This window comes from Teleopsis dalmanni, chromosome X (genome assembly GCF_002237135.1).
Source record: "Teleopsis dalmanni isolate 2A chromosome X, ASM223713v2, whole genome shotgun sequence".
Taxonomy (NCBI): domain Eukaryota; kingdom Metazoa; phylum Arthropoda; class Insecta; order Diptera; family Diopsidae; genus Teleopsis; species Teleopsis dalmanni.
Window position 1 is genome coordinate 74,873,388 of NC_051848.1, and position 24,584 is coordinate 74,897,971.

The 24,584-nt window shown below is 29.0% G+C and overlaps 1 protein-coding gene across 4 annotated transcripts; it reads left to right on the plus strand.

The window, feature by feature from the left end:
• The first annotated feature begins 1,503 nt into the window (after nucleotides 1–1,503).
• On the plus strand, nucleotides 1,504–18,082 carry LOC119687545 (CCR4-NOT transcription complex subunit 3). Of its 4 annotated transcripts, none has more exons than XM_038101888.1 (13): nucleotides 1,505–1,687; nucleotides 1,872–2,144; nucleotides 10,122–10,228; nucleotides 10,283–10,417; nucleotides 10,507–10,842; nucleotides 10,914–11,037; nucleotides 12,995–13,320; nucleotides 13,397–13,463; nucleotides 13,520–13,870; nucleotides 14,969–15,112; nucleotides 15,397–15,959; nucleotides 16,031–16,240; nucleotides 17,196–18,082. In XM_038101888.1, the coding sequence occupies exons 2-13, from the start codon at nucleotides 2,120–2,122 to the stop codon at nucleotides 17,292–17,294; spliced, it is 2,487 nt and encodes an 828-aa protein (XP_037957816.1). In that variant the 5' UTR covers nucleotides 1,505–1,687; nucleotides 1,872–2,119; the 3' UTR covers nucleotides 17,295–18,082. The 4 variants fall into 4 exon arrangements, with proteins under 4 accessions (XP_037957818.1, XP_037957816.1, XP_037957817.1 ...); XM_038101889.1 differs by having other exon boundaries at nucleotides 13,022–13,320; nucleotides 17,196–17,294; XM_038101887.1 differs by lacking the exon at nucleotides 1,505–1,687 and adding an exon at nucleotides 1,697–1,792 and having other exon boundaries at nucleotides 17,196–17,294.
• Nucleotides 18,083–24,584: the final 6,502 nt, after the last annotated feature.

A 24,584-nucleotide genomic window follows, 5' to 3' on the forward strand; every position in this document is an offset into this window, starting at 1 on the left:
GTAACAATGTTAGAAAATAATAAATTTATTATTATTCAACTATTTATACAATAGCTATTTTTATTATTTAAATATTTATATTAGGATGTGTGAATGAAACAAAAGCTTCTATGGGTGATACAACTATCGGAATAAATTAATTATGTAAATTTAAAAGAACAATTTATTGAATAAATAAATTAAAAGTAAGCTTCAAGGAAGACAGTAACATGTGCAACAGTTTCCAAGCCAAGCCTAATTTGTATATATTGTGACTTTCAACAATAATTGACCCTACGCTATAGTGATCTCAATAGCGGAGGCGTAACTATTCTTCGAATTTCCATTTAGAATGTTGAAAAAAAAACAATTAATAAATATCTGCAACAACTTCGATGATATTTAATATGTGACATCAGCATTTAAAATGTTTTTTTTAGATAAAAACATTAGTTATGATTGATCGATTAAGGACGCGATTACATTCTATTCGATTACTGTTTCGATATATTCCAATGTGGCGACTATGCTTGCAAATATTAACAAAAAACAAAAAAAAACATGTTATGATAATCAAAAATAAATTTTTAAAAATGTTGTGAAAGAAAATATAATGCGTTTTTCGGAATTGTGTTTTATTTGGAATTCTGGTTAAATTTTACCCCATTGCTGTAAAAATAAATTCAATCAATATATATAATATTCGTTTTCTTTGTTTCTGAAAGTATGTTAATATTCGATTAAACAATAAGTTAAACTTGATTTTTAAGTCTATTTTAAAGCATTTTTTTATGTGTGCTCTTACAAAGAGCTTTTAAGATTATTGTTAACGGATTGTTTATTGCTTCTTACTTTAACTGATGTTGTATCGGTTTTTGTAAGCTATTAAACAAAACTCACTTTACACAACCTTACAATCAATTTTAAAGCCTAAAAGCAACTTTTGTATAAATTTGTGTAAATGGGTAATTATTATTAAAAATTTAATATCTGAAATTAATATCTAATATTGTGTAATAATAAAGAATATCATATATACGAAAACGTAGTTCATCATTCTTTCAAACATTAGTTTTAACAATTCACAAGATAATGCTGTTTATATGTTATGTTAGTAATTTTTGTTTTTGTTTAGTTCATCATCCTTTAAAACATTAGTTTTAACAATTCACAAGATAATGCTGTTTATATGTTATGTTTGTAATTTTTGTTTTTGTTTAGTTGTTCACAATTGTAGGTAAGCTTTTTTATGCGAATTAAAAAACTATGCTTGAAATGAAATTCACTGTACTTAAGATTAAAAAAAATATATATGTTATTTCACAATTATAATCATAGTAGTTTTTATTAAAAACAATCTTACATTAAAACTATTTTTGAATTGTTCTAACAAAGATTTAATAGTAACGCTTGGCATAAATAATATTTGGTTGTTCGATATTTTTTTTTTGATACTAATAAATACAACCCTACAAATTGATTTCTATATCGCCATCTTGAAAGAGAAGGAATATCAAATCGCTGTAAAATCGAAACAATTGAATTTCAACGCTGAACGGAGTAGGTTGTGTGAACGCTATAAAAGTATTTAGTGTTTGTTTGTTAAAAAAGTATTTTAATCGTTAAATAAATATTAAGAATTTAGTTTAATAATAAAAAGTTCCATAACAAATACTGAAAAGACGTGTGGAAATAACTTAAAAGCAAGGTGAGAAATTATAAAAGCATAAAGCACGAACAGTTTCGTTTTTTTGCGTTTCTGTTGTGTAGATTTTGCTGTCAGCAATAAAATGAAAGCCTTATATTTTATACGGTAATTTAATATAAAACAGTGAAAAGATACTTATTGGCGACTACATGTATATGAAATTAAACTAATATATAATTTGCAGGTAGTTTTTCAAAATAAACAACAGACGACTGCATTTTTAGACACCCCTAGCTGCTGTGATTGATCACCAAGTTCGTGTAGCAAAAGTAAAGAACCGTTGACAACGCGAAGTTTTGGAACAATATATTTTTGTTTACGTTGTTGCTGTTAACCGCAATTAAGTTCCCTCCATCAACGGATTAAACAAGCATCATTTTAATTTAACTGCTATGTCTCAGGATCAAAGCGGAACAAAAACAGTTTAACACAATGGCTGCGACACGAAAACTACAAGGTGAGCATTTATTTTAACTTAAAGTTCATTTTATTTTAATTTTTGCAAAAAATGAAAGTATACTTTCACGTATAAAATTATAATAGTATATATATAATCAAAATCTTTTTTTAAAGCCGTGCGTGCGTTAATTTTGACAACTGCAAGCGCCATAATGTAGTTGTTGATATGCGTATGATAATTCTTCGAACTATACAACTTTTGACATGTAGCGACTATATTTGATTCGCACTATAGTAAAATACTGTGATTATATATAGAAAGAAAAACGGTATCTTGCGACTTTTAAAATCTATTTTGTTAATCGTTAATTTGGAACTTTGTTTTGTAGAAACTTACATAGCAACGTTGTCTTCTTGGCGAATTCATTCAACTGATATTTTCAAGAATTCTAAATGCTTCAATAATATATGTTCTATTTAATTGGGAATACTTATTATATTACTATGAACTATTGTAAGTAACGTTGCAGTAACTTTAAAAAGAGCTACTGTTGTTGTAGCCCATAGATATCTGATAGCGTAGTCCCAGTTTAATATTAATTATTGTAAAATACTATTTTAAAGAAAAACCTTAAAGAATGAATTTTTTTATTATATTTCTTGGTGATGATTTTAAGACAATTTATATCATATTTTAACAGAGATATTTTATTGTTATTGTCGTAACCCATTTATTAACCCGCCGTAACAGTCCGTCGCGTGGGGTTGTTTAGAATCCCATTGTAAAAGTTTATTTATCAACAAAATTTTTTGAAAAAATATATACTTTTTGATGGTAATATTTAGTTTCGTACGTCAACAAATAAAAAAACATTGATTTATTTCAAAAATATAATTTTTAATATCATAAATCATTTTCATAAAAATTATATTAAATTTTCTTGTTTTTTTGGAGTCGTTTTCGTTAAAATGCAAGGCTTTTTTTCACCCCATGCGCCGGACGGCGGGTTAACTGTAAACGAATGGGTTTAACGGATGCATTTGAGTTTTCAAAAAGGCGACTAGCTCTGAGATTTAGTAGTGGTCCTGTTTAAACCCCATTAGAGGTTTATACTAAGTTTATTGTATTAATACAAACCTTTCATCTAACCTAATACTTTTTTGTTTCGTTATATTTTGTTAGATATGTATATACAATATATCTATAAATATATATGACATACATACTATATTACACCGTATGTTTTTAAAGTAAATGCAGCAGTTGGGAAAATTCAGTAAAAACAAATGTATTAAGTTTCTTAAACTCTACTGATATTTTATTTATGTGGTTTAATTCTTGAAAAACTTATGGTTTGATATATTTGTATTTAATACTTTTTTTACTGTCGTCTAAGGGAGACCGTATGTTTTGTATGCCAAAATATCTGTGTTATTTTAGTTTAAATAACAATTGATAAAAGGTGGTATATGGTAATAACATATATTATTCATAAAAAATGAGTAATAATTAGACTAATCCGATATATTTTTATAAAGGCTATAATGTGTTTCTTTTTAAAATTAGTTTATCAGTTTTAACAAAGAAGATCAAGAAATCCGTTGATATGAAATAACATCTTCATGATTGTTTGATGTCTTCATTACGCCAAAGCATCGAATTTCGATCAAACTTACTACGAATTTTACATAATGTAATATATAATAAATATAAAAATAATATATAAATATTATTTGTTATGTTATTTGTCAAGTATTAAGCGATCTGCAATTATATGTTCTAATGGCAAAATAAAATCTATTTTATAGATAGATGATTAATATAGCATCTTTACTGCTGCATGCCACACATCGTTGCAAATTATGTTGTAATAATTTTACAAAAATCGGATGTGGTTAGTAGATCATTCAAGAAGATTTTTCAAGCGTAATTATTTTGTTTCCTTATAGCACTATCAATCGGTTTTAGCCTTAAGATCTATTTCTATTAAGTAAATCTTATCTCTAGACACGCTTCTTTACACTTTATGATTTCTAGTTTCATTTTAGATTAGGTGACAAATTTGGAAAGATTAAAAAAACATTTTTCGTCGAACACGATTCCTTCTCAGACTTTGTAACAATAGCATTATTAGCATTAAGTACTATAAGTTAAATGTAACTTTATATGCTAATATTTTTAGTGAAACAATCTAAGTAATCTACACTGTCTCTCTTGTTATATCATATCTCTCTCTTATAGTTTTGACCAGTCATTATTTGTGAATTTAGCATCATTTATATAAGTTTATATCTTATAGTAAATCGAAATCTTTAATATAATATTTCATAAATTAATGAAATTATTTCAATTTCAATTCATATTTCAACTTTTTTTGTTTTAAATTTTAGCAAATATTTCACTTTAAATGCTTTTCTGTTTCTTAATGTTCAACTAGCATTAAATATAAGATTTTTTGTAATATTTTGCCTTTTTGGCATATTGGTATCTCGTATAAAATTACTAGTTTTAAATTATTTTATTTCTGGTACATATGTACCAATTAAATTGTTATGCCTTTTGTATAACTTGTCTTCGTAGCTCTTAATATATGATCTTTGTTTATTTATCTTGTCATCTGTTTATATTTTGTGCAACAAGTATCTCGCAGTTCTAAATTTCATAATTGTATGCAATATTCTTAGAAGTTTATAGTAAATATGTAGACGAACGTTCTGTATTGTTTATTTAATCACTCAAATTTCTGCAAGTTCTAAGATGTTTGTTATTTTTGTTATTCACGCAAAAAAAAAACGGTTGTTGTTATTTTGTTTGGTAAAATCTATAAAAATATTTGTATTTTTCCAATGTAGTGTCCTAAGTATTTAAGTAAAATACTGCACTGGCAGAGTTATTAATCAACACGAAATCGGCAAGATAATCACCTGCATACTGAATATAGTGGTATATAATTAAGGAACTATTTAGGTTGTAATTCGTTATTGTTTTTTTTAATCTTTATCTTTTTATCTTAATTTTTTTGTATTATTTATAATATATACATTAAAACTTAGCATCATTAGCCTAAGAAGTCTTGGGAAAATAATCGTCTCTCACATAATATAGGAAACAAGACAAAACCGACAAAATTAACATCATTGATCACTAAATGCTTTTTATCTATAAGAATAATATATTTATTTAAACTAAGTTTTATATATATTTATTAAAACTAAATTTTTATATAAGTTTTATATATATTTACTAAAACTAAGTTTTAATAAATATATTATTATTATAGATAAATAACATCAAGAATCTTCCCAAATAAATATTTAGAATTAGTATGAATGTCATAATATTAAGAATAAGTTGATTTTAACATTCTTATAATATAATAATAATATAAAATGAGATATGTTTTTAAAGTCAAAAAAAAAAGTTGTCTATTCGTAGAAATCTACTAATGAAACTTAACGTGAATATCAAAGGCAAGCATTATTTGTGAGAAAACCTATATCAGGTAGTTAGTAGTATCTTTTTCAAATGTGCTTTTAAAACGATAAAGAATTATTAGATAAATATTAAATTATTAATATTAAATTAAATGGTACCATCAATACCGCTTGTTTTTGATCTTAGGTTTAAGAATACTAATACTAACATATTAAAAACGTTGATATTATCATTAAATTGTATTATAAATATTAAAAACAATAGGGTTTAATTTATTTCAACTGCTGTATTTGTTAAATTTACAATGTAAAACATATATTGAACTTTTTTTCATTTTATAGGATATTACCATACCTTAAATCATCATAATTATGTCTTGACATTCTTGAAAATCCCAAGATTACTTAACAACACCTTATGTTGTTATTGTTGTTGTTTTCACACTTTCCATATGACCCAAGATGGGAGGTGAGAACTGCACTTAGTCATCTGAAAAGACGATTATATTTGAGATGTAAATCCATGCTGCCGCATCTGGAATCATATCTTATTATTTGTTGCTATTTCCATGACTTTCAACTGTGCAAGAAAGCATTATATTTAGTTCGTGACTATACAGACTCTTTAAAGTAATATATATTGCTGTAATTCAAATGATATATATTGTTTGTTTGTTTGTTTAGACGAGTGACGTTTGGACGTAGACTTGACCCAACTGTGGAACTAAAATAATACTTCATTTCCTTAATAAAATTAATTTCGAAGTGCATGACTTAAGTTATTGAGATTTGTGACATAGAAATTATCGAAATTGGGTAGTCCTAATTACTAACAACCATAGTACTGCTCACCTTTAAATAATATATACGTTTATAAGTTTGATTTATTTATTCAGGAAACTCAGAAAATCGTGTGATGGGAGGTGAATTACTGTCCATTTTCTTACCTTTATCTTTATCCAAATCGAATAGAAAGAACATGAACCCGAAAAAAAAACTTTAACCATTAAAACCATTTTTATTTCTAAAACTGTGGAGATCTCAGTTTCTATTTCTGAATTTATGAAATAACTTTTAATATGCTTTTTACACTTAAATATGTTGGAAAATTACAGTGATTTGAATTTAATTGGTTTTTTATTTTTAAAAAAATGTTTAATTATTTCAAAAACTTAAATAGAGGTTTCTCAAAAATGTTTGCTTCAATGTTTCTCTCTTTCAAACACTTGTAAAATAACACAATCTTTTTTGTAAAATAATTATTCATATATCATGCACCGTTTTCCTGTAATCAGACTATTAAATAAGCTATTTACTGCAGAAGGGATCATGGCCTTTGGACAACATCAGACTCAGACCGTTATAGTTAAAGAAAAAACCGCCAATTTGATTTTCCAGAATTCTAGAATTTCAAAATCTATCATGCACCGTTTTCCTGTAATCTCGGACTATTAAATAAGCTACATACTGCAGAAGGGGCATCATCGTCTTCGGACAACACCAAACAAATCTTGAGAGTTAAACAAAAAATCGCCAACTTGATTTTTTAGCATTCTAGAACTTCAGAATGAATAAACGAAATAAAGATATTTACCGTTCGAAGTGTAGTGACCAAAGAGTCATTATGTTACACTAAGTCTGTACATTTCTAGTGGAAAATATAGCCGTAGTTGTAAAATGCTCATATTTTGCAATAAATTAAAAATTCATTAATTTTAGATAAACCTCATCAAACTTTGGCCACATTTCCCAGTTTTTCGGAAATCTTCTAACAACTTAGTATAATATCGCATCAACTGTTATGCAAAGCACACATAAATTTATAAAGTTGTTAAATATTTAGAGCCACAAGTAAAAAATTAGGCCGGGAGATTCCCGGCAATAGACATTTTTGGCTTTATTCTAAGGACTGAGTATCTTCTTTTCGTTTATGGTCGATTGCTAATACAAAAGAAATACCATTGTCGCTGTGCTCAATGGTGTTGAGGTCCAGTACCATTTTTATTTCCATTGCAATCATATATGTTATAATGAAACTAAAAGCTAATGCCCTCTGCTTACATGCTGCATCAATCACTTATTCAAAATTATAATTAAACTTTATTAACTTCCCTCGCTGCAGTGATGCAATATTTTTTTAAGTGCTATTAAGTAACTCCAGTTACTTTCCCGTCTTCTACTCGCTTTTTGCTTGGTTAGCTAATTTTGCGCCAAACACAGTTTGCTTGCATTAATTAAATTTAAACAATAACACATTTCGCTCGCTACTTTGCTTACCAGAGTTTCGCCATTGCGCGGTCTTTTATTTAAATAATTTTTAATAGGTTAAAAAGCCGGCAATTGGTGTTTACTTTTTATTATTTTTATTTTTTGTTAATTGTTTTTGTATTGGTGCTGTGTTTGTTTGTTAATTTTTACACTCTTCTAAAGTGCACTATCTTGTTTTTACTTGATTTACTTTTTTAATGGTTGTGTATTTGTAAATTGTGTATTAGTTGTATATAACAAAATAAATATACTTGTTTATAAAACATAATAGAAAATAATTAATTATTGAACATAATAAATTTGAATTTAAAGTTGTTTAAAATTTTAACATTTGATGGCAAAAGTCTTCAATTGAAAACAAAATATAATTGGGATATTTGGAAACATGATTAATAAAGTATGTTTCAATCGAGGTGGTTGCACTCCTTTATTTTCATCCTGACTAAATCTATTTGGAACCGTCTGTCAGAAGAACGGCTGGTTGATAACTGGAATAGGATCTCACAGGTAAAAACGATGATTGCAAGATTCAGAAGTGTGTGAATAATCTCTTCTATGATTTTATTTTATTATCGGGCTACAATAATGAAATAATAACTTGAAAGATGTGTGGTTCATGGTTACACATACTGCGGTTTCAAGAGTAAAAGTTGTGGTTGAGATTACGATCCAATTTTTATTTCAGTATATTGCTTAGAGCCTCATTTTACCCTAATGTAAAATATAATGTAATTCAAATCTCCTACACAGGATATTATACAGTGCTGGATTTTTTTGAGTTAATTTTTGTTGCCTTTTGGGACATATCTGACAATAATTTGGCCGTCGTAACCTGTTAAATATTTGTTAAGACCTTGAATATTGTTCTACTAAATGTAAATTTTGTGTAGATAAATTAAATGATATTGATGGCTAATTCAAATCGTCAAAACTTGTTATTACACGATATATTAAACCGTATTGTTGAAACCACTTATTATCCACATTCATGCCTTTGATTTTCCGCTGACAAAAAAATAATTGATAACTAATAATTGATACTACTATCACACTACCCCAATATGACAAATTTGTTTATTGACCATCAATCGAAGAATATTCCACATTGCTAAAGAAAATTCGAATTGAAAAGTTATCAGCATTTTTTGCTGATGTTTCTTGGATAGGAATCTAACCTGGGTCCAGATAAAAAAATCTTGCTACATTAACATAACAGGAGCTTTAATTTGTTTGTGCATTTGTAAGAAAAACAGATGCGTGAAGTTATACAGACTAGCGCTATAGTTTGGAAACACATTGATTCCAAGACCAGTCGACAAAACTCAGCATCTTCACAGAAGACCAAATAACTTTTACCCCTCCAGATATAGCCAGAAAAGAAGGTGTGTCTTCCATTGACATTTATTGTTTATTTATATATTCATCATTATCATTTAAATTTTAAAACTCTATGCTAATGCGGTTTAGACCTGCCGAACAATCTTTTTTCTGTCATTTATATTTCTTGTTGGTATTCTGTAATGGTGTACTCACTCACAAATTGTTATTCACTTCGTAGATTTATCTAATTCTTGCGTTTCGTCAATCCTCTGCTGTTTTCTTTCCATAGGAACTCGAACCGCAGCCAATATAATCTTTGTTTTTTCGAACTACACGTGTTATTGTGCTACCTGCTAATTCTTGCGTTTTCCATCTTTTATGTATTCCCAGTATATTATATTCGTCAATCCTCTGCTGTTTTCTGTCAATAGGAATCCCAATTATGTACCGCAGCCAATATAATTTTTGTTTTTTCGAACCACACGTGTTATTGTGCTACCTGCTTTAAATCTGTTTAGTTTAAATTAAACTGCTTTTATTAATACTTCTCTCTCTTGAGCTAACCCAACTATTCTTCCAAGTACTTTAAATACAGTATGCTTGTCTGCTTTTCCATCATTTTTATATATATACTCAATAAGTATGTACAAGAAAAAGGTAATTTTAGTCTTATTGTTGTTATTAAACGTTTTTAGCATAAAGGTTTATAGTACCTATTTTGGTAAATTAAAAATCAAACGAAATTATTTTTTAATATTATAGGCATTAAGAGTAGTGTTCTTACAAACTGTCTCTTTCTGTATTGTAAGTTGAGCCTATATTATAAATGATTATTTTTATTTATAACTCAAAATCTTTAATAAATTGATTTAGGTACTTTTCTGTAATACGCCGTTTACACTGAAACTCTTCATTATTATTAAATAACTGGCTTTGTTATTCATAATAATAAAACGTGTTGAAAAAATTATGTATCTATCAGAAAATCATACTTAAATTTAAATTTTTTTAGGTGAAATTGATCGATGCCTTAAAAAGGTAGCTGAAGGCGTCGAGACCTTCGAAGATATATGGAAAAAGGTTCATAATGCAACTAATAGTAATCAGAAAGTATATAAAGTAAATATGAATCAACCAAATATTTGATTTATATTAAAAAATCTATTCTCTTAGGAAAAGTATGAAGCGGATCTTAAAAAAGAAATTAAGAAATTGCAACGCCTTCGCGATCAAATTAAATCATGGATCGCATCCGGTGAAATTAAGGATAAAAGTGCATTATTAGATAATCGCCGGTTAATTGAAACGGTAAAAATTTTACAATACCCAAGAGCAAATATATCTAAACCTATTAGTTTTATATAAACATTATTTACATTTTTGTATATACCTTACAGCAAATGGAACGTTTTAAAATTGTTGAGCGTGAGACAAAAACTAAAGCCTATTCAAAAGAAGGTCTTGGTGCTGCACAAAAAATGGATCCAGCTCAACGCATTAAAGATGATGCTCGTAATTGGTTAACAACATCGATAAGCTCATTGCAAATACAAATTGATCAATACGAGAGTGAAATTGAATCACTTTTAGCTGGTAAGAAAAAGCGTCTTGATCGCGATAAGCAAGATCGAATGGATGAGTTGCGTTCTAAGCTGGATCGTCATAAATTTCATGTAACCAAACTGGAAACATTGTTAAGATTACTTGATAATGATGGGGTTGAAGCTGAACAGGTTTGTTACTGTCTTAATTTGTATATGTATACATTTTTTAATTAAACGTTTTTATAATATTAATAAAACAGGTTCATAAAATTAAGGATGACGTTGAGTACTATATTGATTCATCACAAGAGCCGGACTTCGAAGAAAATGAATTTATATATGATGATATAATTGGTCTTGATGAAGTAGAATTGTCTGGCACAGGTAAGAAATATTTTCAAATATTAGTTATTTTGATTTTGGAACATAAACTCTTATATGCAAAGCAACTTAATGTGTTTGATGTCGTTATAAATGTTTTAAATTTACATACGAACATTTTCCCTTTTACTTATTAATTTATGAAATATTCATGCTTATTAAACACATCCTTCTCATATAATTTTTACCTTTATTGTTTTATCTAATCGTTTTATAATCATATATATGTTATGTATGTAAAGAGATTTAAACGTTTTAAGAATATATATATATATATATATACTTATAAATATTTATATATATATATACATATATATTTATATATTAGCCTAAGCTAATAAATGGTATTGTCCAAATGTATTTAAATTAAAACCTAAAGCCTGAAATTGTATATATAAACTATATATAGCGCAAATTATCTAAACGTTTGTTTACAATAATACGCTAACATGATGTTGTGATAAACACTAGACATAAATAGTTTTATATACATATATATTCTTTAGTAATTTTAAAAATATTCTGAAATACTTTTTTTTTTTTTGCAAAAGCGAGAGTTACGCCACTGCTATCGCTTCTAATGGAGAGCGCTAATATATATCATTTCATTTATTTTACCTTAATTACTTAACTCAAAATTTAAAACTAATAACATAATATTCATAAATTGCTAGTGCATACATATTGTTGGTCAGATATAGTAAAATGTTATATATGGCAGTTTGGGTCATTAAATAATTCATTTCGCATCATCATATTTTTAAGTCAAACAAAAATAAAATTTTTTTGTAAAATTTTAAAGAACTAAATTTTAACTTTATTTTGGAAAATTCTATTAAAAATATTTTTACACATTTTAAAATTTTAAAATTAAAATGGAAAATTATTTTTTTTTATATTACAAAAAGATAATTAGTATACATAGATGTTTAATGAATTATGTACCTATTTCAATATTAAACTATATATGTATATGTATGTAAATTTCAGTACTGGTTACTACAAATCTGTTCACAAATCATATACCAGAAGCTAAAATAGAAAAATCCTAAAATCATAAAATGGTTAAAATGAAATGTTTGATTTTTATATAAATAATTCGCTTTTAAATATTAAGAAGTGCCCAATTATTTCGATTAGTAATTCTCTAATTAAATATTGTCAGGATAATTAAATTATCCTTTTTAGAATTGAAATTTAATTAGTTGATTTCTACATATGTTTGACTTCTTCCCAATTTAGATTTTGTTATAAAAAATCGTGCTTATCCTTTTACACTCTAGATTCAAATCCTTAACGTCGATTTATATATTCGTTCGTACACTTTTGAAATCAATTTAAGTGCCATATTTAATTATGATTATTTTCTCCACTTAAGAAAAAAATGGAAATTTTAGTTGAATTTTTTTAAAATTGATATTTGTATTTAAAATTCGACTAAATCTAAATTCGAATATGAAAATATTATTTTATTTGATTTCATTTAAAATATGATGTAACATAAAGAATCTATGTGTGTATTATAATGTTTTTCTTTCTTTTTCTTTAACTTCTTTACTTCCATCATCACAATCATTACAACCCGAACTATAACTACCAATATATGTTAAAATCATGTATGCAAACACAACAACAACAATGCTACTTACTACAATAAATCCTATTCAAATAACATTTACAACGTTCATATATTTTCTACTGATATAATCAATATGTAACACATTAAATAAAAATATAACGAACTATAATTAAAATTCGATTATTTTAAAATGAATCAAAAATGCAAAAATCTATTTTAAATATATAAATCATATAATCGGACAATTATTCATTACATACGTTCTTTGTCGGATTGGATAACAAAATATTAATTAATTATAATAATAATAATAATAATAAAAAAAACAAATCCAAAACAAAAACAAAAAACAAAACAAATATGTGAATTTTTGTGGTAAAGGTGTTTCACTTGGTATTCCATCATCAGCAACTACAGACAGTAATAATAGTAACGAAACAAGTGGTTCACCTAGCAGTATAACATCAGGAACAAGTCCCGTACAGTCACCACCACCTGCGCAGGCGCAACATACACAGCAACAACAGCCTCAACCTGGAACTGTACAACCCACACCACAGGCCCAGGCACAATCACTGCAACAACAACCGCTTCAATCACAATCAAATTCAACCAATCTGAGTTATGCAAACGATACAACTGTGGCGGATGGTGCAACTTGCGAAAAGCGTAGCAAAAATGAAAATGCAGCTGTTACTAAGACAAAGGTGAAATAATAATATTTTTTAATTTTTATTTAATTCATATTCATTTATATATTTTGTATTCTTTCTATCCCATTAGCAACCTGTTAAACCAACAGCAGTTCGAGCTGCAAGTAATAAATCCACAACAAGTACAACTAATGATGGTAAGAATTTTATAAAATTTGTTATTTTTTTATTCTGAAATATTGTTCTATTTTAGCTCCAGGAACAAAGATCGTTAGTTCAACGCCTAGTAAAATTCACCATACGCAACAGCAGCCACCGCAACAACAACCAACTGCAGCAGCAGTGGTGGCAGCATCAATGAATGCACATGTTGGAAATAACTTAAGCACTCCAGGTGCACCAACTTTGGCCGCAACAGTAGCGGGTCACGGTACAACAGCACAACATGGTCAATTGCCAAATATGAATGTATCGACTGCAGCAGTTGTAGCTGCATCAGCAACAGCCAATCAAACAGTCATAACAAACAATACCATTCAAGGTCAGTCTGTGATTCCGCCAAGCACAACGATAGCATTTGCTGCAGTAGCAAAGAATAATTCATGTAAGTTTCAATTCCAAGAGCTATGTAACTTTTGCTGTAAATTCTGTATAAATTAACTTGTAAGCTTACTCACATGCTTAAGTGGTTATACTGTATATACTATTTTAATAAGTTAAATACTATAATTTGGTCTCATTGTGCCTGAACACACTGGATTGTATTTTGATACTCATTTCAGTCTCACTGCTTATATTCTATAAAATGAAAATTCGTGTACATGAATTATTTTTAATTGTAATTGTATCCAATGAGTGCATTAATCTGCTCCAAAAATGTGAAAAAATCAATTTCATTTTGTGAAATAATTCCGGTGTTTTTAGGCATATTCAGTTATAATCCTGCACCTTATATATTTATTATTTTTATTAATGTTAAATGGTTTTGTTGTTTTATTTTATATCTAGTAATACATAGTTTAAAAGTCTTAAGAATGTCACAAAATTATAATAATTTTAAGCGTGTGAAATTGACTTGTATTTATTTTTGCATGATCTGCTATATATTGCATATATGTATTTCTTACTTATGGTTGCCGATATACATTTTATATATTCAATTCCCAAAATTATGTATTTAGTTAAACATATAAATCAAACTACTGTTGATTGTTGAAACTGAAAGCTTCCATTAAATTAATGTTATTGAGACTACACTTTAAAGTGTTAGTTTTTATTTTATTTTAATTAAAATAATTAAGAATATAAAAAATTAGAAGTGCTTATTTATAAATTATTAAAATAGTTTTTATTTACTGTTTAAATATATTTTTTAAATATTTTTGTCCACTTGATATATGTAACTGTGCTGTGCATCTTTCATTTAAATTGAAGTAATTAATTTATATAATTTATATAATATAAGTTACAATAAGTTACATCTAGTAAGTTTTGTGCAATCAATTATAAGAAATTATAGAAGGTATAGAATAGAATTAATAATTATATTCTGCAGTGTATTATTCATAAACGATTTTATATCATAGCTACTTGGTTTTTGGTCTGGATTTTAGTACATTTCACAACCATTTATACATTTCTAGTTTTATAGCTTAATTAGGACAGTTTTAAATATCAAGTTATGGCCTCATTTCTTTTTTAGCACATATGGAGAATGGGGTTACTCATCCAGCTACATCGTATGCAATGGCAGCGCCAACGGTTGCTTCAATTGTTGGATCGACAACACAACAACAGCAGCAACAGTTATCTAATCTTCAAACGAATTCCTCACATTTACAAAATGGTAAGTTATGGATAAAAAGTGATATGGTGAGGGGACGCATACTGGATTTTGTTGTCACACAATTCTACAATATCGATTTGTATACCTTAGTTTTATATTGATATGTGCAAACATAACGATTTAGAAATCTATTACATCAATAATTTATGTTTTATGTATGTATTTAAATATTGATGTGCTATTGCATGTTTATATCGATGTTAATATAAAATTACATTTTAAAATGTTTTAAATTTGTCACATATGATAGTATTAATTGTTCATTATCTCTATTTGTGTTTTAGGTTTGCCATCAGCGAATAATAATGCCGTTGAGTCTCTTTCATTGAAAACTATGGCTCAAGAAGCAATTAATCGTTCAACAATAGAAACAAATACCATGGCTCAGCCTCCTGCTTTAGATGTCAGGCAAAGTCAGCATCAGCAGCAACAACAGCAGGTGCTACAACAACATTTCGCCTCAGATTCAACTGCCAATCAACAACAGCAACAGGCAGCTAGTGTTGCCAGTGTTGTAGCAGCTTCTGCTGCAAATGGCCCTTCCACGGGCGCTGGTCCTGGCGTTACTAGCATTGGTGGTTTGAATACAAGTGGTCAGTCGAGTGGATTAAATACATCAACATCAGGCATTAAACAACATCAACCTCCTAAGCCAACAAGCGAAGCACATATTCCACCACTGCTAGGTGTTGCACCACTTGGTCCATCTTTGTTAAGTAAGGAACATCAAATGCAATTCCAAATGATGGAAGCGGCCTATTATCACTTACCAACGCCAAGTGATTCAGAAAAATTAACCACATACTTCCATCGAACACCAGTGCAAACTCCAGCTCATTATCCTCAAGTAAGCATATTTTGCATATAATAAATATAAGTTAATACTAACTTGAATTTTCTTTATTCAATCTTTTATAGTCTCAGCTCCCAATCTACGATACTGTTGAGTTTTATCAGCGACTCTCAACAGAAACCCTCTTCTTTGTTTTTTATTATATGGAAGGATCAAAGGCGCAGTATCTTGCAGCTAAGGCACTGAAAAAACAAAGCTGGCGTTTTCATACAAAGTACATGATGTGGTTCCAGCGTCATGAGGAACCAAAAATCATTAACGACGACTACGAACAGGTAAGTGTTAATCTTACTAATAGTATTTGATCTATACGAAATGATATTAATATTTAAAGAATTAGTCAATGCTGTAAATTTACATGTCACAGCTTTTTTTTCACAACTTTAGAAGAAAAGATGAAAACCGGTTGCAAATGGTACCGATTAATATTTTCTTCTAACAATTTTTTAATAACTGCTAAAACTTGGTAATACCTAATGTTTACGAAATTACAATTGTGAAGTTCTTTTGGAAGGTGTTGAACGGCAATTGGTTGTTCTCGGCGACGTACATTAATGTTGTTGTTGTAACTCGTTGGGAGCTGTATGTAAAGTCCTTTTGGACCTTCACTATTTTAATTGTGCAGATTTTTAAAAGATTTCTGTATATTGCTTTCTTGTTTAAATTTTAACTCAAATGCTATTTTGGTAATCTCATTTACTATTTCGGCTTCTGAAACGCCTTTTTGACATCGGTATCCAGTAGATAGATAGTTTTTCTATGGCAACGTATTGCAACAATATAACCATAGACAACTTATAATTTATATAGATTTCTAATGCAAACCTGAAAATCGATAATGATAAGCATTTGCTTATTTTGCATATGGAAGAGAGAGAGAGGTTTACTCACATATTTTTTTTTAACGTTACAAGCTTATCTAACTTAAAAAACTCCAGCAGTTGATACCATAATTGCACAATTACATAATTCGGCTACAATATGAATATCTGCATCGTATTATGAATAAGGTTATTTATAAAACTGATAGTGTGATCAGTAATTGCAGATTGACAGTTCTTTTTTACATGTTTTCCTATAATTTGATAAATTTAATATTAATATAAAAAAAAATTTTATAAACTTCTGATTAAACTGTGATTCTATTACTCTTATTATTACTATTATAAATTGCACTTACATAGCAATTCAATAATTTAAAGTGTATTAAATTTTGCTCTATTTTTTAAGGGAACCTACATCTACTTTGATTATGAGAAGTGGAGCCAGCGTAAGAAGGAGGGTTTCACCTTCGAATATAAGTACTTAGAGGATAAGGAGTTGAATTAAGTATACTGATAGCCCTGATGCTCCAATTCGTTCACTTCATACAACTGCATCTACATATTGTAAAAAAATTAAAAACACAAAAATGTTAATTTTGCAATGAAATATTACATATAAATATTTGATATAAGTTTCATTTCTCATATGTAAGAATACAATAACACCAAAAATAGTTATAACAAATTTCATTTAAGTTCAACATTTATATACACAACTTTTTTTTAAATTGCTAAGCCCCCAAAATAGTTACATTTTTTTTTAAATCCAAATGAATTCATTTTTGCAATAAGCACACAGACTACTCTTTTGCTTCAATATTTTTATTTTATTTTTTATCAAAACCAATTATATTGTTACAAAATTTCAGTTTATTAAAGATATTACATTTCTAAATAATTTGTAAAAGAGTCTGTGTTTTAAATTATAGCATATCAGCTTTTTAAATTTATTTATTTAGTTAAATAAGATTTTATATAATTACGTGTATATGATATTTATATACATAAAATATTTGCAATTTGCGCAAGCACATATATAGCAAAGCGTCTAATAGTTTCGACATATAAAAACCATCCGTTATTGTTACTAATTTAAAGATATGCTTACTTTTGTTTTGACTTTAACATCATTAACTGAATTATACATTTGGGGAATAAAATAATTATTGTTTTTGAAAAAAGGTTGTGTTCAAGAAAGTTAAAAATGAAATATAAAATATAAATTGTATCAATATTATTTTTATTTTTTATGAAAGCATTCAAAACTGACAACAGTAAAATTTTTATTCATTACTTAACTTAAAATAAATATATAAATGTTTAACTATTTTGGTCAAAAACTAAATTAAAATTAATTATTTGTGTATATACAAATAGTATATTCATATAATTGAGAAAATATTTTTTTAACACCATCGTATGTTTTTTGTATGAGAGATGAAACAATAAATATTAATTAAAAAATAAACAATTTGTTATTGCTGCAAAATTCATTGTAAGACCATTTAATAAGTAAACATTAAAAAAAAAATTCTTTTAAGAAATAAAACTTTATTATATAAAATTGAAATTTTTTTTTTTATTTATGAGGTTAAAGTTTATTTATATTTTATAATTATGTTATGTATCATATATACTCTACAAAAGAAACTTATCAAATTACATTCCTAGTAACACGCAAGGATATATAAAGAAGATAACATGAAAAGAATCGGCGTTTCCGTTTCCTTGAAAAATGCTGTTTGAAACAATTTAAGTAAAAAAAATCAACCTGATATATCTATAGACTTGACTATGTACTGTATTTTACTATCTTTCTCAGCTAATGATGGGCGACGGATTAGTTTCCTTTTTATACACAAAACCAGAAAATTTATTAGAGGCTAGACAAAGTCGTATGGCATTCCTTTTAGTATCGATGCTGACAAGGAAAATAAAGTTGAATCAGCTTTAGTTTGAAAAGTTTAGAATCTGTTTAGTTTCATGGTCGGACAAGTATTAGCTAAACAGGATTTTATTACCAACTAGATATCTATGTTTACTTGCTTGCATAGTCGTAGTAAGATGGATATCAATTTCAATATCGGAGAGCAGCTTACAAATTCATTTGCTTTATAGATGTTTCTGCGCCCAGGTATCATATAAGTTAGACGCTGGCAAGCCTTGACAAAGTTATGCATACTAGTAGAAAATTTAGTCTCTAGCGAAGTTTCACTATCGTTGAGAATAGTTCAACGCTTTGTTATTTTTTGTCTTCTACGTGTCATATTTGTAGAAGATGAAGAAAATTGTTTGTCCTGATTTCTAAAGTTTTGTTTTCCTCATATCCCCGTATCCAATAATCCAATAGTTGCTGACGAATTTGTTATACCGTTAAGTAATAATATATTCAAAATCTTATGTTCTGTGACAAGGAACTAATTTCGATTAAACCTTACAGCTGTCCCGTACATAGTCAAATCTCCATCATCAGAGTTCTTTGGAGAAATCTATTGTACCTTTGGGAAAATTGTTCGTATATAATTTTTGGACTGCAATCCGCAGGAAACTGAACCCTGCCAACTTTGAACCATAGATCAACACCTGTGCTAGAAATTATAATTACTATTAAACTGCGGGGGTAGGAAGTGAACATACAAGGTAAAGTATCTGATTGTATTTAACATGGTAAACTTCAGCGCGACCCTATCACTGTTCTCTCCAAGTTGACACACAGCCTTCACGTGGCCCCCTCTGGATAGCTACAACCATCCGTGTGTAGTAAACTAATGTGTGCAGCAAAATGCTCCTTCCTCATGGTTATATGAGGTTATCCGTCAGGCTTGAAACCCATCATTTAAAAACACCTTTCAATGTAAATGAAGAGGCCGCCTCGGATAAGGAAACGATTTACTAATGACAACAATCGCAAGCGTCATAAGGAACACGATTTAAAAATATGCACCTGGAATGTCCGAACTCTTTACAAAGAGTGCATACCACTGCAGAAGAGGTGATTCGCTAACACCGTAGATAAAGAATTAGCTGGTACGACCAAGAGTGTTTTGTTGCTACCGCAGAGAAAGATGCAATATATAAAGCCACCCTGCGGTCAGTTGCGATGCGCGCTGTTAAAGAACGTTGTTGGCAAAAAAAGAGAAAAGAAACGTTGTTTTAGGTAAAAAAAGAAGGAAGCCAAGGACATGATTACGAAAAGCTTGAGAAGCTGGGCGATAGGAATATGGTTAGACAATTCTGCTAAAAAATCAGAAGCTTGATACATGGTTATAAACCCGGAGTTAATTGCTCCAAAGATGAAAATGGTAATATGGTAATAGAAGTCCAAAGCATCTATAACATTTAGTAGTAGTAATGTGACTGAAAGCAAAGTGACTGATCTCACCTTCCGATCATAATGAAGTTAAAACAGCTATAATGCGGCTCAAAAACAACAAAGCTGCAGGCGCCGATGGTTTATATGCCCAATGATTAAAATTTAAGTGTGCTTTGTCCAATCCATAAAAAATGTTATCCATAAAAACTACGCCAAATATCCCGGAATCAGTCTTTTAAATATCGCATATAATGTTCTGTCAAATGTACTATGTTCTGTATAAATGTACTATATTAATTGAAGTCAATCGTCAATCCACTGATTGGACCTTATCAGTGTGATATCAGACCTGGTAAATCCACAGTACGTCAAATCCTAAAGAAGACCCAAGAAAAACAAATCGACATACACCATCTATTTGTCTATTTCAAAGCTGCTTTTGACACTACGACTAGAAGCACTCACTATGCCGCTATGTCTGAATTTGGTATCCCAGCAAAACTTATACGGCTATGTAAAATAACGTTGAGTAACACGAGCTCCATTAGAATCGGGAAGAACCTCTCCGAGTCGTTTGATACCATACGAGTTTTCAGACAGGGTGACTCCTTATCGTGTGTTTCCAACATTTCCTAATGTTGGAAACTATAGTTCGAGCAGCAGATTTAAAGCACACTGGCACAATATTATACAAAAGTGTAAAGCTGCATGCGTATGCCGATGATATTGATATTATTACCCTGAACACCTGCGTCGAGAACAAAACAAAGTACTTCCTGTCAACAAACACGTCTGGGACTCACGTCACTGTTGACAATTATAAGTTTGAAGTTGAAAAAGACTTTGTTTATTTAGGAAACAGCGTAAACACCAAAAATGACGTCATCGTAGAGATTCAAGAAAGAATTACTCTTGCCAACAGATCTAGGCACAATGGACTACACTTAACAATGTTGTAAAACATTGATAACGAAAATATGCAGGCTATACAATAAAAGTACATGCCGGATATCTTACAGATTGCAAATGGATTAATACAAAAAAAAATGTATGAACTATTGTCAAAGCGAAAAATTGGCAGACCAATATTTTATGTTCTGTAGAGTTCTCTATTAAGGCCATTTATATTAATCAGTTATGTGTCATGGATAAAAGTAGGTGGGTCACATAAAGATGAGTAAGTAAATTGGTCGTATAAAACGCGTACAGAATCGATCATAATAAACTATCTCACGGCAGTAGAGCATTTATGGATTTAGAATATTAGTTTTCTTGTTAGATATGCAAATTTTAACATAACATATGATTTCACAGTACATCAAATGTTAGATGAAAGAATGCTGTTCAACTTCTTGACAAGACATTCGTCTGGAACGTCTGTGCAATTCAACAAAGACTAGAGATCCTTGGTAAAAAAGAAATGCTAAAAAATATAGTATCTTGGTAAAGAGATAATAGAATTCATTAGAGACAATAAACATTTTGTGACAGGTTTAGGATCACAAATTAAATTAAAACACCTGAGAAAGGATGTAAACATATGTGATATAATAAAAATAGATAGAAAGCATCAGCGTTTAGTAAAGTACAGTTCATTAGTTAAATATCATAGGGTATATTTAAATACTAAAAAGCTCTTCATTCATGTAATATACCTTTCGACGATGCACAGTGTCATGAGTGCGGTCAAAACAAAAAAATCAAAGCTGAAAATTGAACCATTTTTAAATGCAGTTTGATAAACGGCATGGAGCTAGACTTGACTTACCCGTTGGTATCTCTAGCAATATGTGTCTACCAGCTCTTGAAGAAAGGACATCAGAACAGCTGATGTGTCTATGTCCAATTTGGCCAGACCTAGGCTTAAATTTTTGGGGTCCCCGTTCTTTAACCACACGGCATTATCGCTAGCATTAGCATTGACCAGAATCTTGCCTTTATAAATGCCTCTGGCTGGTTCTAGCTTGACATTCTTTCTACTATCTACTATTACGAGGTTTTGTGGATTCAAAACGGCTTTTTTAGCTAATTGAGGAGAAATCGTTCCTTCCTCCACCACCACTATGGTACCTAACTAACTTGATAAACAATTGTTGCATTAAGAAAAATCAAAAAAAAATTTTTTAAATGTATGCAAATTTGGCTGCTGGACGGCATCAAATTTAGAATATACATTTTTTGTTTTTTATTCAACAATATGTCTTTATGGAATCGCTTTTAGTTAAAGCCTAACAATAAGTTTTAGAATCTTAAAGACTAATAGCATTACATCACAAATTATTTTATATAAACATACTATAATGAAATATATAATGATTTGTAAATTGTTTCAAGCGGCCTTTGAATAAGTAGCCAGGCTTATTTACCAGATATCACGACCCATAAGTTGAATTAATCAGGGTGATCTTTAGAAAAGCAGGATGGCAGGTCTATAATTCCGTTTCAGTCTAGAGGAACTTCTTATATTAGCAAGAGGTCCAACCAGCGGATTCACATGGTTTGCAAGATTTGAAATATGTTTCTGTCTTATTCTCTCCAACTCGAACATACATGACACATTTTTTTATGCTAGTTTTTCTAATACAGTTCTAAAGATTATATTGCTTAGTCTCCTCCATTTTCTAGTTGCTCTAAACCAAAAAGTTGTCAATTTTATAATGGTTTGAAGATATTAGGAGATATTAAAAACGCTTTTAAACTTAATTAAAAATAAGATATCTGTTCCAATTAACCCAAATAAAAAAACAGAAAAATGAAGTTTTCTTATAAATGAGTTTAAAACACGCTGGATAAATTACCATCGCCATAAAGAAAGGTTTGAAGCAAGCAATATCTCATGTCACTATTCATAAAATACTTAATCATGGAATGGATACAATAAGAACATTTAATCTGCCTATTAGATTATTATGTGATGAAACCTTAGAAGCAAATCATACGGAAAGACGTTTAAGTCGCTTATTTCACAGTAGGAAGACTAATTTTTTTGAAGAAATTCTGTGTGACACTACAGATTCTCATAATTCTGATAGAAGCAATGTCTGAATTATGTTGATAATATATTAATTTAAGCTTTGTTTTTTTAGTTTTGATAATAAACCGACCTATAGCCGCACGGGGCAGTACGCAGATCTTAGATCAGTCATCGAATAATCACAAAGCTTTTAAGGAATACATAAATTAGTCAGTGAGAAGGGTGGGACTCTACAGAAACCCCCCAGCTATCAAAGAGAAAAAGTGCCCAGATGTACTAACTCGGAAATGACTCAACATGATGAAGTATAATGAAGAATAGATAATAAAAATTTGCATAGATTTCACTAAAATTAATCAATATTTATTGTTTTGGATGGTTAACTTTGTGGGGCATATATGCGTAAAAATAGGCGAAACGTGCCCATTATTCAGAAATGTTTTTATATTATACAAACAATTATTTGTGCAAAATTTTGTTGAAATTGATTTATGTTTGTTAATTTTGACCAATAACTTTGTAAGGTAGGTGGGCGTAAGAGCAGACAATCCACGCCCATACTTTAGAAATTTCTTAATATCCTCACAATATTTACTAATTTTGGCCGCTTTTGAACGCTTTCGTACACTAAGATCATGTCGTCAGAACTTATTAGCAGGGGCTGAAAGGTAATGCAAAGATAACTGTAGTTTTATCAGGTCACTGAAGAATAACCATGGGTTTCTTATAACATTCATTGCATGGTTTTTTTGTAGTTTCTCAGCTTTGGAAGCCAAAAGGAATAAGTTTTTGGGGAAATATTTCATTTACAGTTTGAATTATCGGACAGGACAAAGTATTCATTTAATTACAACAACTAATCATCAGGATGAACAAAATAGGTTTAAAATTCGAATTTACTCATCAAAGTCAAATAACAATAGATGATAGATAATAGACGGTGACTATAGATTGGATTGAATGCTTTGAAAATGATTAATCAAATTCAAGCAAATTACAGTATAAAAATATGGTTGCTACTTATATTTTTCTTTAAATCTGTTTTAAAAACCATATAATTTAATTACTAAAAATAATAGCCATATTTTTTGATAATAATACATTTGTTTATATAGTCTATAATGCCTGACACCGAAAGCTCGACGCAAACACATATTTTTGTATGACTTGTTCATGTTGTTAAACATGACTCAATCCAACTGTGTAATATCTAAAGTGAAACAGATTTTTATCATTTTCTTATATCTTATATGTATATATATATATGTATGTATATATGCATATATATTTATATGTTGCACATGTATAGGTGTAAAAGAAACATATAATTATGTATGTGTTATTATAACCAGATTAAGTCAGAACGAGTTTATGTTAAATAATTCTATTTCTATAAATGCTATATCTGATCTGAAGTTTTATGTCTCATCAAAAATCCTTACAGATCCAATTATAATTGGTTTTCTTTCTCTAGTTACAGCTGTTGGCCAATGGTCTTTCATTGTGAA

Bases quoted from the DNA above. Each gene is read 5' to 3' on its own strand.
- LOC119687545 (XM_038101888.1), top strand. From the start codon at position 2,120: ATGGCTGCGACACGAAAACTACAAG. The intron at 10,418-10,506 runs GTAAAAATTTTA...TATACCTTACAG, and splicing joins ATCGCCGGTTAATTGAAACG to CAAATGGAACGTTTTAAAAT. The intron at 15,960-16,030 runs GTAAGCATATTT...AATCTTTTATAG, and splicing joins CTCCAGCTCATTATCCTCAA to TCTCAGCTCCCAATCTACGA.